At 41.4% G+C, this 15,811-nt stretch overlaps 1 protein-coding gene across 25 annotated transcripts in view; it reads right to left on the bottom strand.

The window, feature by feature from the left end:
• Positions 1–15,811, bottom strand: part of Usp49 (ubiquitin specific peptidase 49) — a 91,816-nt gene that overhangs the window by 9,463 nt on the left and 66,542 nt on the right. For 24 of the 25 annotated variants that reach the window (XM_078020028.1, XM_078020023.1, XM_040282640.2 and 21 more), the window contains one exon: positions 59–1,433. In XM_078020028.1, the coding sequence (XP_077876154.1) occupies positions 59–1,405 (1,347 nt within the window). In that variant the 5' untranslated portion in view covers positions 1,406–1,433. Of the gene's footprint in view, positions 1–58; positions 1,434–8,921; positions 10,526–15,811 lie in introns of those variants that run through there. The other variant, XM_078020015.1, reaches the window with a different exon arrangement.

Genomic DNA, 15,811 nt, shown 5'->3' with positions numbered 1-15,811 from the left:
TCCCGCCTCCCTCCATGATGCTGGGCAGAGTGGGGGGGGGGCGGTGAGCCACACCTACCTGACTGAGCAGCTGACCATGAAATATGGTGTTAACCACTTTTAAGACCTGTTTGGTGAGCTTCCTCTGGGAGAAGGGGATGAGGATCCGGCGCGTGGTGCCCTCTGACTCCAGTTCCTGCTGTACTTTGTGCAGCAGCTCGCAGAGAAATTCCTGCGCGTCCTGCTGGTCGTAGCCACGGAAGGCGGGGATCAGGCTCCACACGGAGTGAAGCATGGCAAAGGGCGACACTAGTGCCCACTTCCCGGACCACATGACTCGGAAGAGGGTGTGCAGTTCATGGCAAAGGGAAATGTGCTTCGAGCTGGGCTCCTTGTTCTGGATGAGCTCCAGGCTTCTGCTGATGGAGGCCCCACCGTTCCAGCAGAGGCCTTCCCGCTCGCATGCCTGGGCTCTGTCGCTCCTCGCCGACAACTCGGTGGCAGAGCTGCTGGCCGGCCTGCCAGAGAGCGGAGCCTTGCCGTTCGTGGCTTGGGGAAATAGGTGTTCTGTGGTGGATGGGTCAAGGTTCAGGAAACATTCTCGGAACTTCTGCAGGTGGCTGAGCACCTGGAGGATGGAGTTCATGTAGCAGGTGTTGCCCAGGTTGCGCAGGCCAGTCACGCCGGGGGCGACCGCCGGCTGGCGGCGCGGCTTGAGCGCAGAAGCGCTAGGCGTCCGGCGGGAGGCGGAGCGCGCGGCGGAAGGGCCCGCGCGGCGGGGCGCGTGCAGAAGCAGGCGCGCGCTCTTGCGCGGAGGGGCGCTGGCCAGCTCCTCCAGCAGCCGCCGCTTTACCTCGCGCCGCCGTTGCCGTGCCGCTTCCTTCTTGAGCTCCAGAGCCTCCTCCTGCCGCCGCTGCTCCAGTTTCGCCCGGCCCCGAGAGCTCTTCTCGAACCACAGCCTCAGTGTCTTGGCCAGCAAGCGCTGGCGCCGGTACCACAGAGCCGTGAGCATCTGCGGCTGTCCCTGAAGAGCACGCTGCGGCTGGACCACGTCCTCGCCCGAAGCCATGGACCGCAGCGTCCGCCCACGTCTCACTGGCTGGTCCTGCTTCTGGCCCCGCACCGCCAGGAGGGAGCTTCTCAGCAGCTTCAGGTCCCCCTCCGGGTTATCATTGAGCACGTAGTCCTTGCACAAGTAGCAGAACACATAGAGATCCCGGACTTCCATGGCTAGTGGGTGTCCAGTGTCTTCAAAGTGTTTCAGTGCGTGGTCCTCAATGTAGCGGCCACAGGCTACGTGGGAACACTTGAGGCAAGCCCATACAGACTCGGTGGTGGCGCACTCCAGGCAGCACCACTTCTGAGGGTTCAGGATGGAGTGGTCCTGGGCGAGCCGCAACCGCCCTACATGTTTGCATCTATCCATGTCTTAGAGCAATCGCCACCCTCTCAACCTGGCAAAAAGCCCCAAAAAGGGAAGGGGAAAAAAAGAACTTTCAGCAAAATGTTTTCCTAGAGAAAGGCTTGGGAATGGCATTTCAACCCAAGATGTGCTAGTTTTCAATTCAAAACTGGTTGCTTTTAAAATTGAAACTTGTTATACCGAGTTTCAAATACCAGTGAGAGAAATGAAGAGCCTCAAACAAAATGGCAATCTCAGGTTGATTTTAATGTATTTCAAAGTAGTGATAGTCTTGCACAAAGTATCATTTTTTATGCTACCTAAGGAGGAAGACCTCGAGCCTCAAGTAACATTTTACATGTGTCTTTTTCAAAATAACATTTACATCTTGTGGAAGGGGTGGGGAAACTTTCATTCTCACTCAAAGGACAGGTATGTAAAGAATTTGATAAATCTGATTTGGGACAAGAGGTCGAGTGACTACTGAAATATTACTTAACCCAACTACAATTTTAAAAGCAACAAATCTGCCAGAGATGAAAATGATTTTTTAAATGGTGGTACTGGTCGCGGTGTCACTCGCCTATAAAGTCCCTGTGACTTGGGAGGCTGAGACAGGGAAATACATACCAAGTTTGGGGCAGCCTCAGTAACTTATGGAGACTCTGTCTTAAAAGACTCTGTCCTTTTTATTTAAAGGACTGTGGATGTAGCTCAGTGGTAAAGCAACCTGGATTCAATCCCTTGTACCAAAACAAAACAAACAAAAAATAACATACTGAACACTTATTTCTGTGTAATACTGCTTTTTCAGTATTGTTCATAAGAGAAGCCTAGTAGGCAATTTCTCAAGGGAAAGAAGCTGGATGACTATTTAAAAAAAAAAAAAAAAAAAAAGGTTATTCTTTGGAATCTTGAAGCTTCCACCCACCACCTGCAACCCATACCAGCTTTTAAAATTCCCTGAAGGCAGTCCTCTTATAAAATGAATAGCCTTCGTCTCCATTTCTTTTCTACTTCTTGTTTCTATGAGCAACAGTTCCAGATTATGGGGTCAACCCAGAGAAGTCTAAATTCAGTGTAAAACTTTAGTTTTCCAGATATCCTTTTGGCCTAGTTCAGTTGCCAAAACCCACACATACACATATACATACATACATACATGTATGTGTATGTGTGTATGTATAAATATACACACACATTAAACAAGCTCTCCATATTAAACAAGCTCTACTGGTGTATATACATATACACATCCATACACAGTCTGCAGGACCAAATTTTTTTTTTTTTTTTTTTGGTACTTGGGATTGAATTCAGGGGCACTATCTAGAGACAGGGTCTCACTGAGTTGCTTAGGGCCTGGTGAATTCGCTAAGGCTGACTTTGAACGTGGGATCCTCCTGCCTCAGCCTCCCAAGCCACTGAGATTACAGGTGTGTGCCAGCATGCTGGCAGTTCTTCCCTTCCCTTCAAAATGGCAGAGGCCAGCTGCCCATATAAGAAACCCTCATCATGTATAAATAAAAAAATATTTTTTTAAAAAAAGAAACCCTTGCCAGATGCAATGGTGTACACCCATAATCCCAGCAGTTTGGGAGGATGAGACAGGAGGATCGTGAGTTCAAAGCCAGCCTCAGCAAAAGTGAAGTGCTAAAATACAATATAGGGCTGGGGATGTAACTCAGTGATTGAGTGTCCCAGAGTTCAATCCCTGGCACCGATAAACACATAAATAAATAAACTGGATACACATGATGGTCTCTCAACCAATTATCAGGGACACAAAAGATGTCAGTAAGGAAGGAATGAAGGGAGATGGGAGAAATATCAAGAGTCAAGAAATTCCCAAGTTTATCACTATTTTTTAAAATGTCGTCCCTGAATCACCTACCAGCATCAGAATTCCCTAGGCTTCTTCCTGGTTACTACTCTAGACTTAATGAATCTGTCTGGAGAGGAGACTAAAATCTCCATATTAAACAAGTTCTACTGATGAATCTTTTGCACATTAAAATCAAAGAACCACTACACTAATCCAATCAGTTTTATAGGGAGGGAAAATTCACAGAAATCAAATTTTAATTCTCAGATTCTTCACTCAGACCAACATCATCCAAAAGAACTTTCTATAGTGATGAAATATTCTCCTTCGTGCTGTCCATTACTGTAGTAACTAGTCACAAAATTACCAAGCATTTGAAATGTGGCTAGTGAGACTGAGGGACTGAAGTTTTAATTTTAGTTAATTAAAATTTAAATAGTCATACACAGCTAGGCCTGGTGGCTCACACTTGTAATCCCAGTAACTCAAGGCTGAGGCAAGAGGATCACAAACTTGAGGCCTGCCTCAGCAATTTAGCAAGGCCGTAAGCAACCTAGTCAGACCCTGTCTCAAAATAAACAATGTAAAGGGCTGGGGATGTAGCTCAGCAGTAAAGCACCCCTGTGTTCAATCCCCCATACCAAAAATACATTAATTTTTTTAAAAAATTAGTCACACACCTACAGTGGCTGCAGTATTAAAACAGCAGACTTAACCACACCAGGATATATTGTTTAGCTCACTCTGCTTTTCTTTTTGTTTTCTTTCCTTTGAAAAATTCAGTACCTACTGAATCATACCTGAATAGCATCCCCTTATAACTCAAAATGTAATACCTAGCCAATCCCTATTTTTGCCTCAATGTATCCTCAGATATTTAATTGCCACCAAAATGTTCTCCTGTGAAATACACAGCTTCACATCCTACAAAGAGAGAGTATTTCTGTAAACAGGAATATAGCAGCACAACACAGAACACCGATGCCTTACAAAATCAACTCCTGTGCTAGGAAAAAATATGCGGGAATAACCAAAAGCCAAAATAGAAAAACACTAAAACACTATTTCACACCCTCTCCATGGAGCCCTGTCAAATGGAAAGGGCACTGTGGAAATTCTTCCTTCCAATTTCATTTCCTGATCTATAAATCTGCTGATCACGCACATCCTTTCCTGCACAGCCCTTTTCCCATTACAAATCTGTCGTGGTGACTCAGTAACCTGCCATATGGCAGAGTAAATCCATTCAGGAAAACACAAGGCTACTTTGTACCTCACCACATGGACCTAAGCTAGGCAGACTAGCTTCTCTAGAGGAAAACCATATCTGATCATGAAATGGAAATTTCCAAAAAGGGACACAAAAGAAAAAAGCTAGCTTAACCAACATGTAAGATAAGAGAATGAAAAGAACACAACCTCAGGTAGGCTCTGTTCAAGAAGAAATGTGTTTAAATCACCTCCCACACACTCTGCTTTATTTCATAACAAGCACTAATACCCACTAACAGAAAGAGGAATTCTGTTGTATATTTTTCTGACATATACAGCTTTCCCTTCATATTCTCAAAGGTCACAATAATTCTAACATTTCTACTTGAAACATATATCATCCAGTATGACAGGCACCCAATATCCAAACAGACTTGCAGTGTGGTTGGGAAAGAACAGGATGTATCTGAATAGTTCTACATCATTAAGTAGATCGGTCATGTAAATAAATGCCCTATACAACCTGGATTAATCTGCATAAAGGAAAGTAACCTGAAAAATATTAGCATTTTTTAATTACCATAGTTTTATTTTAAAAATCAGAATCAACCTGAGTTAAAAATCACAATCAGTATTTTAAGTAATTCTACTAGAAAAATGCCACTAAGTATTAAGTGAAAATATAATGGAATCTTTTCAATTTCTGCCTTTTGTTCTGATGAGAAATATCTAGAGGGGCTGGGGATGTGGCTCAAGCGGTAGCGCGCTCGCCTGGCATGCGTGCGGCCGGGGTTCGATCCTCAGCACCACATACAAACAGAGATGTTGTGTCTGCCGAAAAACTAAAAAATAAATATTAAAATTCTCTCTCTTTCAAAAAAAAAAAAAGAAATATCTAGATTTACCACATCACTTAAAAAAGTCTCCATGTGCAAGATGACTAAACATAACAATCATTTTTCAAAAATAGCCTGAAAACATGGTATCTTTTAATTGGATTCTTTCAATTATTCTTAAATAGCAAATTTCTTAGCAGATCTTAAGTGCATCACCAGAAATAATATTTCTTAGGCACAGGAATCAACAAAAACAAAATAGGAAAAAAAAATCATCTTTAGGGAGATCTCCATTTCCCCCTCTCTCTCATGTTATCCATTTTTTCCATTCTTAATGAAGGACTATGGAATAATCCTGCTTGGTCTTGGTGAGACCAAGTGGCATAAATTCCAGCTTCAGAGAGAGTAGACACTATGGTAACATGCTGACAGCCTTCATTTACATAAAAGAATACTAATTACGTGGTATCATCAACATCTGTGATTCCGTTCACTGCCATATGCGACAGTGCTGGGTATTTTAACCCTTCAACTCACTAAATGTATCCAGAATTGCATCTGTGACAAAATCTGAAGACCACTTGAAGAGACATAGTGAAGGCATTTTTAAAAATTATATGATAAAACTGAATTTTGTTTTTGCTAATATTTTATTTCCAAGTAGTATGAGAAAATATAATTCATTATCAATATATAATTAAGGAAAAGACTTTCATAAAATATAGAAATCACATTAAGAGGGGCTGGGGATGTAGCTCAGTGGTAGTGCACTTGCCTAGCATGTGCTAGGCCCTGGATTCAATCCCAAGCATTAGGTGAAAAAAAAAAAAAAAAATCTCATTAAAATATAGTTAATAACCCAAAAGGGAAGGGTGCCACGAAAGTACTACGTAGGACTTTACAATGACAGTAGCTTTTAAATTTCTACATTTATAGCTAAAACAAAACTGAAATTAGGGCACACATTGAAAAGGTGGGGTTAGGGAAGCTAAGGGCCATGTGAGGTGGAGACTGCTGAAAAGGTGGAATGTCCTTGCAGGCTGCTGCACATCCCCCTTCCCCTTGTTACCTCTAGAGCACACCCCTGGAGGGACTGAAAATTCTGAGAGAAGTCCAAAAGCTCTGATGAAATGTATTCTCTGGCTCTTGGACCTGAGAACAGGAACATCCATTAAGCAGCAGGTCTTGGCCACAGGTGATGGGACCTGATGTGCTGGTGTCAGAACCCTTGCAAGATGACTATCACTCATTTGTTGTCAGTAATCAAATGCTGGTGTTCAAGAATAACTGTGTAATTGGGGGTTATGCAGATTTGGGGTTATACCAGCATAATGTATCACCTTATGATACCTTATGATACATTATGCTGGTATGATATTAGGATGAGCTTTCTTCAATGCAAAAAGTGTACAGTAGGCCTGGGGGTGTGGCTCAGTGGCTCAGCCTTGCCGGGCATGCCTGAGGCCCTGGGTTCAATCCCAGGATGGCCAATCACAAAACACTGGTTTGCTCATGGGGAGGGACCATCCCTGCCATTGTCCAAGAAAACAAAAAAGACAGATGCGTTGACATTTGTCATCTGACAGCAAATGACAGTAAAAATGCTTTACTCTGTACCAAATACCAACTTCTCTAACCATAGAAGAACCAAAACTAGGCCTTGGCGCTCTGTACTTCCACTCTCTCCTCTTGTTTGCTTCCTTCCTCTCACTGCAAATATTAAGTCTATTCTAACTTATGAGAGAGACAGAGACAAAAAGAAAGACACAAGGTTGCCCTGCCTCTAGACTATCCTTGATACTGATTAGGCTCCTCCTTCCTCTGCCCTCTTGACCTCTGGAGGATTATTATGTGGCTTCATTTCCTTGCAGCTTCTCCCCAACACCCAGATTTCATGGGAACTATTTTCTCAAAGGTCACTCACTAGCAATTTCCTTATAGTTAAATTCTTTAGCCTTTGCTCAGTCTCCATCCACATTTGTACTGCATTTGACACCAAGTGCGCATTCTCTCCTGAACTTCAGGCTACCATTCTGGTCTGGTTTTCTTCCTACATCTGTAATCACACCTCTGTTTTTAAATGTCTCCCAGTTCCTTGACATGTCAGCTTTCCTTAAGGTTTTGTCTGCACTTCTCAATGATTTATTTCATCTATTCCTAGAACTTCAAGCCATCATTTCAACATCGCATTGTATTTTATTCCCACAAATATTTTTAAATTGCTTTACCAAGATATAAATTACATACTATAAAATTCACTCACTTCAAGTATACAACTCAATAATTTTTGGTATACTCTCAGAACCCCAGCACACTTTTGAATATAAAAGTGTTTCTATTTTTGGCCTGGGGGTGTGGCTCAGTGGTAAAGCATTCCAAGCACAAGTCAAGTCCTGAGTTCCAGCCCCATAATGAGAAAAATAATAAATAAAAAAGTTTTTTTTTAAAGTTTCCATTTCCTTGCAACAACTCAGTCTCTGGTTAAATTTTTACATTGATACCTGCATTATGCCACACTACTATTATTAATGTTTGAAGGATGAAGCCACTGCATGTTTTGGGCTTTTCTGTTTGGTAGCAGTGATGATCACACTGTGTGCTCTGCACTCTCTATCGTCTGGGTCTCCTGATGAGCAAGATCAGTAAGATGACTGAAGGGGACTAAGGAGATGCCATCTGTGGGATGAAGCTAGCTGGCCTTCAAGGCATCACACTTTTGATTCATTAACCTAAATACTATTTCCAGAGAGTTCAGTGCCTAAACCTTAGTCCTTTTTCCAGGATGCTAGATTGAGGGCAAGGTGGCACAAAAAAAAAAAAAAAAAAAAAAAAGGCTGCTCATATTAAAAACAGAAAATTTTGAATTCCATGGGAGACACACATCCCCTCTCTCCCTCTTTCTCAGAAATACTACCCCTGACAGTGCAAAGAAGTGACAGCTCAAAGTAGTAGAGAACCAGGCTAGATGTGTAAGGATTACTCAGGGCTTCTTCAAACTTAATAATAGTCTGTTGGGTTGGGGGACAGCTCAGTAGTAGAGTGCTTGCCCAGCATGCTCAAGGTCTTAGACTCAGTCCTCAGCACCACAAAATAAAAACACTTAGTAGTTTGTATTGTCTTCAGATCAAAGGAATTGGCTTGCTACAAGTAGGTGTTGGCTCTGCACCTTTTAGAGGCTATCCATGTTATTAACCTCAAACAGGCACTGTGTATATTTTGAACCTCCCCAGTAGCCAGTTCCCAGTCTGTCTCAATGCACAGGCTCTGCAACATGGTAGCTCCCTCACCAACCCAGGGAATCAGTTCAGTCACCTAATCTAACTTCGCTTTGAATGCCAACACATGAATTCTCCAACTAATAAAAGAAACATGTTACTCACAGGCCAGGATTTTCTGTTGGCCAAGAAAAAATTATCCTAATGCAAAACAACCCTGATCTGTTAACTTGATAACTCTTTGTTTTTCTTCTTTATTAAAGATAGGCATCTTTACCCAAATGTGGGCACAATACATGGCACAATGGCACATAGATCAATTCCATTAAGTGCAACAGAAATCCCACTTCAGACAAATGGGTATGAGACTTGCATGAGGCAAACTACCTCTTGTGTCTCATTCTGACTGGATTACAACATTGGTAATAATGTCTGGAATACCAGCCACTTACAAGGATAAGGCAGGAGGATCTCAAGTTCCAGTCCAGCCTCAGCAACTTGTATCAAAGTAAAATAAAATGAGCTGGGGATAATAGTTCAGTGGTAAGCATCCTTAGTTCAATTTCCAGTACTTAAAAAAAAAAAAGGAATTTTCCTAAAGACAAAAGGAAAGGAGAATTAGATAGGAATGAAAAGACCTCTCACTTGAACATATATGTTTTGTGCTTTTGAGATGGATCAAGTAAAGAGGGGCGCCAAAAACAACACCAGGGTCATAATAAACCCCAGAACAGCTTGAGCGGATCTGCTAAAAGAGAAAACAGATTTTTTTTCCTGAAAGGGGAAAACAAAAAGTCATTAGCAGTTTTTATGTTTTGTTTTAGCATGATCTCCCTGACAAACCAGAGATAAAACAAGGTCCAAACTAAGGTCTCTTATCACACAGAAAATTTTTCTACACCAAAAAGTGGGGTAGTCTGTAATCCCAGTGGCATGGAAGGCTGAGGCAGGAGGATTACAAATTCAAAGACAGCCTCAGCAACCTAGCAAGGCCCTAAGCAATCTCAGCAGGACCCTGTCTCGGAATAAAATATGAAAAGGCCTGGCGGGGCTGGGGTTGCGGCTCAGTGGTAGAGTACTTGCCTAGGATGCGTGAAGCATTGGGTTCAAGCCTCAGCACCACATAAAAATATAAATAAATAAAGGTATTACGTCCATCTACAACTAAAAAAAAAAAATTTTAAATGAAACTAGGGGGGGCTGGGGTTCAGTGGTAGCACACTTGCCTGGCATGTGTGAGGCACTGGGTTCGACTCTCAGCATGACATATAAATACATAAATTAAATAAAAATCTATCAATAACTAAAAAAAATATTAAAGGGAGGGGGGCTAGGGATGTGGCTCAGTGGTTAAGCAACCCTTCTATTGCTACCACTGAGAAAATTAGTGTTTAACCTCCAAACATCTGATCATAGGAACCATGGTTTGTCCCTGCAGTAGGCCTCCCAAACACCAAGTTCTCTGCAGCAGCCAGACAACCAATCAAAAACATACATATGCATATGCCCATATATCTATGTCAAATATATATCACACCCTTCTTGAATTTTACCCATTACATATATGTGGTTTATTGTCTATATATTATAACCAGTATATCTTTTAAAAACTATATACAGAAATAAATAATTTTCTCCTAATAGTTCATTAAGCTATTAGATGAAAACTGACAGGAAACTTTATAATGGGTGAATAAGCCTGACAACATCTGTCTCCAGAACAGTCGGCCTTCCCTAGTATGGTTCTTAGCAGCATCACCTATCAAGTATTTTGCTAAAAGAACTGAGCCTAAGTCCAAGGAAGCCTTGAGATCTAACTACTAGGGTAGGGGAAACCTAGGAAATAGGAACTTGACACCACAGGCTGTGATTAGCCAAATCATGGAGAAAGCATATGGCAAACACTACAGAGTCAATTAGATAAGGTTCTTTAACAAAATGAATGACACTAAAAAGGGAGGCAGAGAGAGTGGATCTTCTATGGATTAGCAATAGACCAACTAAACATAATATGTGGTTCTTATTAAATACTGATTTGCATAAACCAACTATAAAGATTTTTTTTAGAAAACTGAGGGAAAATGTTCTAAAATACTATCTATAGCTACACTACTGTTTTTTTTTTAAAAAAAAGCTTTATTGAAGGTTTGAAGTGTACAATCTGATAAGTTTTGTCAAGATATATACTTGTAAAGTCACAACCAAAATAATGAGCACATCCAACACAGCCCAAAATTTACTCATGCCCCTTTGCAGCCCCTGACTCCAACCTCCCTTCCTACTACTCCCAGTCCAAAACTGGGAAAAATGGAACACAGAGTAAGTATTAGATGACATTAAGTAATGATTAGTGTGATATGATAATGGTACTATAATTTCATTTTTAAAATATTTGTATGGCAGTAATACCTTTGAGGTGTTTACAGGTAAAGTATTATGATGTGTGGGGCGGGGGTGGGGAGGGGTGAAAAGTGGCAGGAAGAAATAAAACAAGATCCTCAAAATGTTGGTCACTGTTGAGCCTGGTTGATGGTTACATAGAATTCATTCTACTAGTCTCTTCATTTTTGTGTATGCTTGAAAAGTTCCATAAAAAATATTTTTAAAGACAAAAAACAAAAAATACCTTTTAGACTCAGATGGCCATTTGGGAGGCCACTTGCAAGCTGCCTCCCAAATTTCTCTCAATAACCTCACCAGATTTTTATCTAGAATTCTGTCTTCAAAATTTTCTGTCTTTTGGGGATACCAATCCACTTCAATGAATTTGAAGTACCTCTTGCTTTCTCCTGGTTTCTCTTTCTGAAGCTTCTTCCTTTCCTGAGAAAGATCCCTGATTTTTTTTCCCCTCTTAGAACTCTTTTCCCTCCTTATTCCAATCATCCAATGGAAAGGAGTCTAACTACCTTATCCCCCAAGTCTCACTATAGTCTCAGTAAACTGTGGCTCAAAAATTACATTTTAAAAATCCAAATATTTTTGTTTCTCTGACCCCAGTCATATTAATGTTACTCCCAGTCCACATGATGCTTGGTGTGCCATGGCAAAATTTGGCCAACAGATCCCATACAATATGTTCAAATATCCACCACGCAGTTGTTTGCCAGCAGGGAGTGTAGAACACCCTTTGTCATAGAAATGATGTTATGACTAGCACTCAGTTTCATTTTAAAAGCCTACTGAACCTACAATGTATCTATACTACAGTACTAGAATACTAGTACCACCACTGTGGAAGCTAACTTATTATCTTTTTTAATTTCTTTTGCAGTACTGGTGATTGAACCCAGGGCCACTCTACCACTGAGCTACACCCCCAGCCCATTTTATCTTATTTTGTCTTAAGTTATTTTATTTTTAATTATTTTATTTTTATCTTAAATTGCCCAGGCTGGTCTCAAACTTGTAATCCTCCTGCTTTAGCCTCCAGAGTTGCAAGAATTACAGGTGTGTACCACCACATATGGCTTCAAATGTATTTTCTCTGAGAAAATTAATTCAAATTTGCAACTCAGGATGCCAGAAATTGCTTTCCAGCTGCAGCCCAAGCAGTGAAATGGGGAATACCCTCCTCCTACTTTCTCTACATGGCTGAAGAGGGCTTTCCACACATGGCCATTAGTATGGAAGACACATATATACATTGGGAACTGCCTGCAGAGAAAAAAAAAAAAAAAAGAAAAATTTCTGTGAAAAGAAAACAAATCTGACTAGAATTTACAAACGGATCCTCAGATTAGATGCCAATGTTGGTTGTTTTGGTGGCTACTCTAAGAAATGGAAACCCCATCTTCCTGATGTCCTGCTACTTAAATGACAACAATAACATTTAGTCTTGTGCCCTGCCCCACACAACACACCAAACATGTCAGGACAGAGACCCATCATATTCTGCACAGAGACACCATATGTATGGGGGTGGTAGTGGGAATTGAACCCAGTGGTGTTCTACCACCAAGCGACATCCCCAGCCCTCTTTAATTTAGAGATAGGGTCTTGCTAAATTGCCCAGGCCAACCTCGAATTTGTGATCTTATACCTCAGCCTCCTGAATATCAGCTGGGATTAAGGTGTGTGGAAAGCACTTGGTTTCAAGAGCAAAGATGAGAAAGGTCCAAAGAGAAGACAGGAGTATTTGTTAAATATATATTAGGAAAAAAAAACCTGGATGTTACAAAGAGAACAGTCAGGAATTTTAATAGGGAACTGGTAAAACAAATTATAAATCAGCCATATAGTGGAAACCAAGAGTTGCTTAAAAAAACAGTATGTGAAAAAGCAAAGGGACAAGAATAGTGTATATAAATAGTGTATATAGGTCATCAAAAGTGTAAAAAAGGGGCTCAGGTTGTGGCTTAGCATGTTTGAGGCTCTGGGCTTGATTCTCAGCACCACATAAAATAAAATAAATAAAATAAAGGTCCATCAACAACTAAACATATATATATTTTAAAAGAGTGTAAAAAAAAGCCATGCACACACTCATGCAACTTAGAGGATAAACAAGAAACTAGTACACTACATGCCCTGTGGTAAACAGTAGAGACAGAAAGAAGACTCTGTTGTCAACCTCAGCACCTTTAGGGGATATGGCATTGAGGAAACTCATTGTTTCAGCAACCATAAAAATCCAGGCATTGAGCTGGGTGCAGTGGTGAAAAGCCTTAAGTGCAGCAATTCAGGAAGCTATGAAAGGACAGGGCAATTTCGAGGCCAACCTGAGCAACTTAGCCAGACCCTGCCTCAAAATAAACAATAAAAAGGGCTGGGGATATAGCTCAGAGGTAGAGTGCCCCCGAGTTAAATCCCCAGTACCAAAAACTAAAAAAAACGAAACAAAAAATTCAGGTATCAGCAAGATGATTGAAGATAAGCACAGACAAATATGTTTTGTCATGCTTTCATTAGGAAGTAAGATTTTGAGATAAGCAGCCTGATGACATTCATGGTATATAGAGAACCTGAGATCATGTTCTAGAAGCCCTAACCACTTCATAAAGAGCTCTCTTGCTGACATGGTGGTGTATGCCTATAATGCCAGCAACTTAAGAGGCAGAGGTAGGAAGATTGCAAGTTCAAGGCCAGCCTCAGCAACTTAGTGAGACCCTGCCTCAAAAGAAAAAGGGCTGGGGATATGGCTCAATGATAAAGCACCCCTGGGTTCGATCCCTAGTACCCCCCCCCCAAAAAAAAAGCCCTTTCCCCTTCCCCTGTCCATAACTTTACAACTGGCAAAGTACAAATCTCTTATTGCAGACTGGCAATACAACAGAGCCTCTGCCAGTCAAATGTCAATCACATTTCATATCAACCAAGGTACGAAGTTAAATTCTACTCTTCTTTCCAGGTGGTACTCCCAACAACTGTGCATTTCGTGGAATTCATGGGCAGACTCTTTTCCCTCCGAAACTCCAGAAATCCCCCATGGAACAGCTCCTAACATTATTCCAGTTTACTGGTCAGTAAAATACCTCTCAACAGCACACAAACCTCTCTGAAAGAGTGGAGGCAAGGGAATGTGGGGGGGGGGGGGCGCGAGAGAGAGGAGTATGTATTAGGAGGTGGTGAAGGGAATCAGCTGAATGGCGAGGGAGGTTCAAATGAGAGTGCACACACTCCTGTACTTGGAAAGTAGTTAAATCTAACCAAAATACCAGCTGCCATGGCCAGCTATGCTACCTATTTCTGAAAACAAGCTCTTATCAGCCACTCATTTTTGCCTCCATAGGGCTTATTATGGATATGAGGTGTCCCCCAAAAGCTCACGTGTGAGACGATGCAAGAAGGTTCAGAGGAGAAATGATTGGATTGTTAGTCTTAACCCAATCTATGGATTAATCCATGATGGGATTAAATGAGTGGTGGCTAGTAGTGTGTGACTGGAGGAAGTGGTTAATTGGGGGCATGGCTATGAAGTATATATTGTGTATCTCGAGCTACAGTCATTCTCTCTGTTTCCAGATGCTATGTGAGCTGCTTCCCTCTGCCACCATGTCCTGCCATCATGGTCAGCCTCATCTCAAGCCCCAAGAAATGGAGCTGACCTTCTCTGGACTAAGACCTTTGAAATCGTGAGCCCTCCAATAAACTCCCCCTCCTCTACAATTGCACTGATGGGATCCTTCAGTCGCGGCAGCAAAAAATCTGGCTAAAACAGGGCTTTTACCTTATTAGGCTGGTTAATGGAGCACCTTAAAGTAACTAACACTGTGGCCTTGATTTCATCCAGAGTCTCATCTAATAAGGCATTCATAGTATGGTATTCTTAAACAATTAGAGGACACTCTTATATTAAAAACAAGAAAAATCACTATCCTTTCAAAACAAATTTGGTTTATCTCATGTTATCTACTTTTCTTAGGTCTTTAAACACTGTTTAATGGCAACACAGAGCAAAGATAGTAAAAGCCCAGTAAAGTTGTTAAAGTAAATCCATTGCATTACAAAATGCAGTTAAATTAAAGAAGCAAAATTAGCGTGAGTTCAGTCTCCAGTGGGGGTATGTCCATTGAATACTCACAGACCCAGCAGAATGTGCTGCGTGGCAAAAATATCAAAAGGGCCTTCTTTCAATAAACCATAGAAGGCATTTGAAAGACGTGAACTGTGCATGACCCTCATCTCTTGTATAAGGGTAAAGCAGGAGTGCTTCTGGGTACTCTGCTACAGTGAGTGGGCACAAGAGGTGACAGGACTGGGCCCTAACTCCTGCAAGAATAAGACAGAGGGCCACTGCACACCAAGGGAACACACTTCTTTGTAGTTTAAGTCCCACTAAATCCTAGAACCCCTGCTCCTGTTTTAAAATATTCACCTTCCGATTCTGCCAGTGAGTCCCATGATTTGCATTAAGACATCAAAGTCCCCATTAAAGGCAAACATAATCTTATATGGGAAATGCTAAGCTAATCAACTAATAACTAAATACAGGTACCTTTACAGTAGCAGGAAGTAGAAAGCAGAGTTCTGACGGACAAGATACTGCATAAGCAAATGTTCACAGAAAGAAACTAGAGAGGGAGGGAAAAGTATGAATCACTGCCTCTGAGCCTTAAGGCTGTATGACCAATGAGGATGGTCCCTAGAGAAAACACACAAAATAAGCTTCCCTGACTTCATAAATGTTTCTTTAGCATCTCTTCTATGTTGCCTGTGATAACTGTGTGAATCAATGTAGATACTCATAAGATTATAATACCAGTGAGATATACATCTTTAACAAAGATGTAATGAAACAAGGTATACTTGTAATCCATTAAATATAGCTTTAAAAAAAAAAAAAAAAAGACAGTCTCATTGTTCCGAGGCAGGCAACTCCTGGGCTCAAGTTACCCTCCTGTCT

The sequence above is a fragment of the Ictidomys tridecemlineatus genome, chromosome 8 (genome assembly GCF_052094955.1).
Source record: "Ictidomys tridecemlineatus isolate mIctTri1 chromosome 8, mIctTri1.hap1, whole genome shotgun sequence".
Lineage (NCBI taxonomy): Eukaryota > Metazoa > Chordata > Mammalia > Rodentia > Sciuridae > Ictidomys > Ictidomys tridecemlineatus.
Note: the sequence above shows the minus strand (reverse complement) of the source record. Positions and strands in the feature narration are given on the sequence as shown.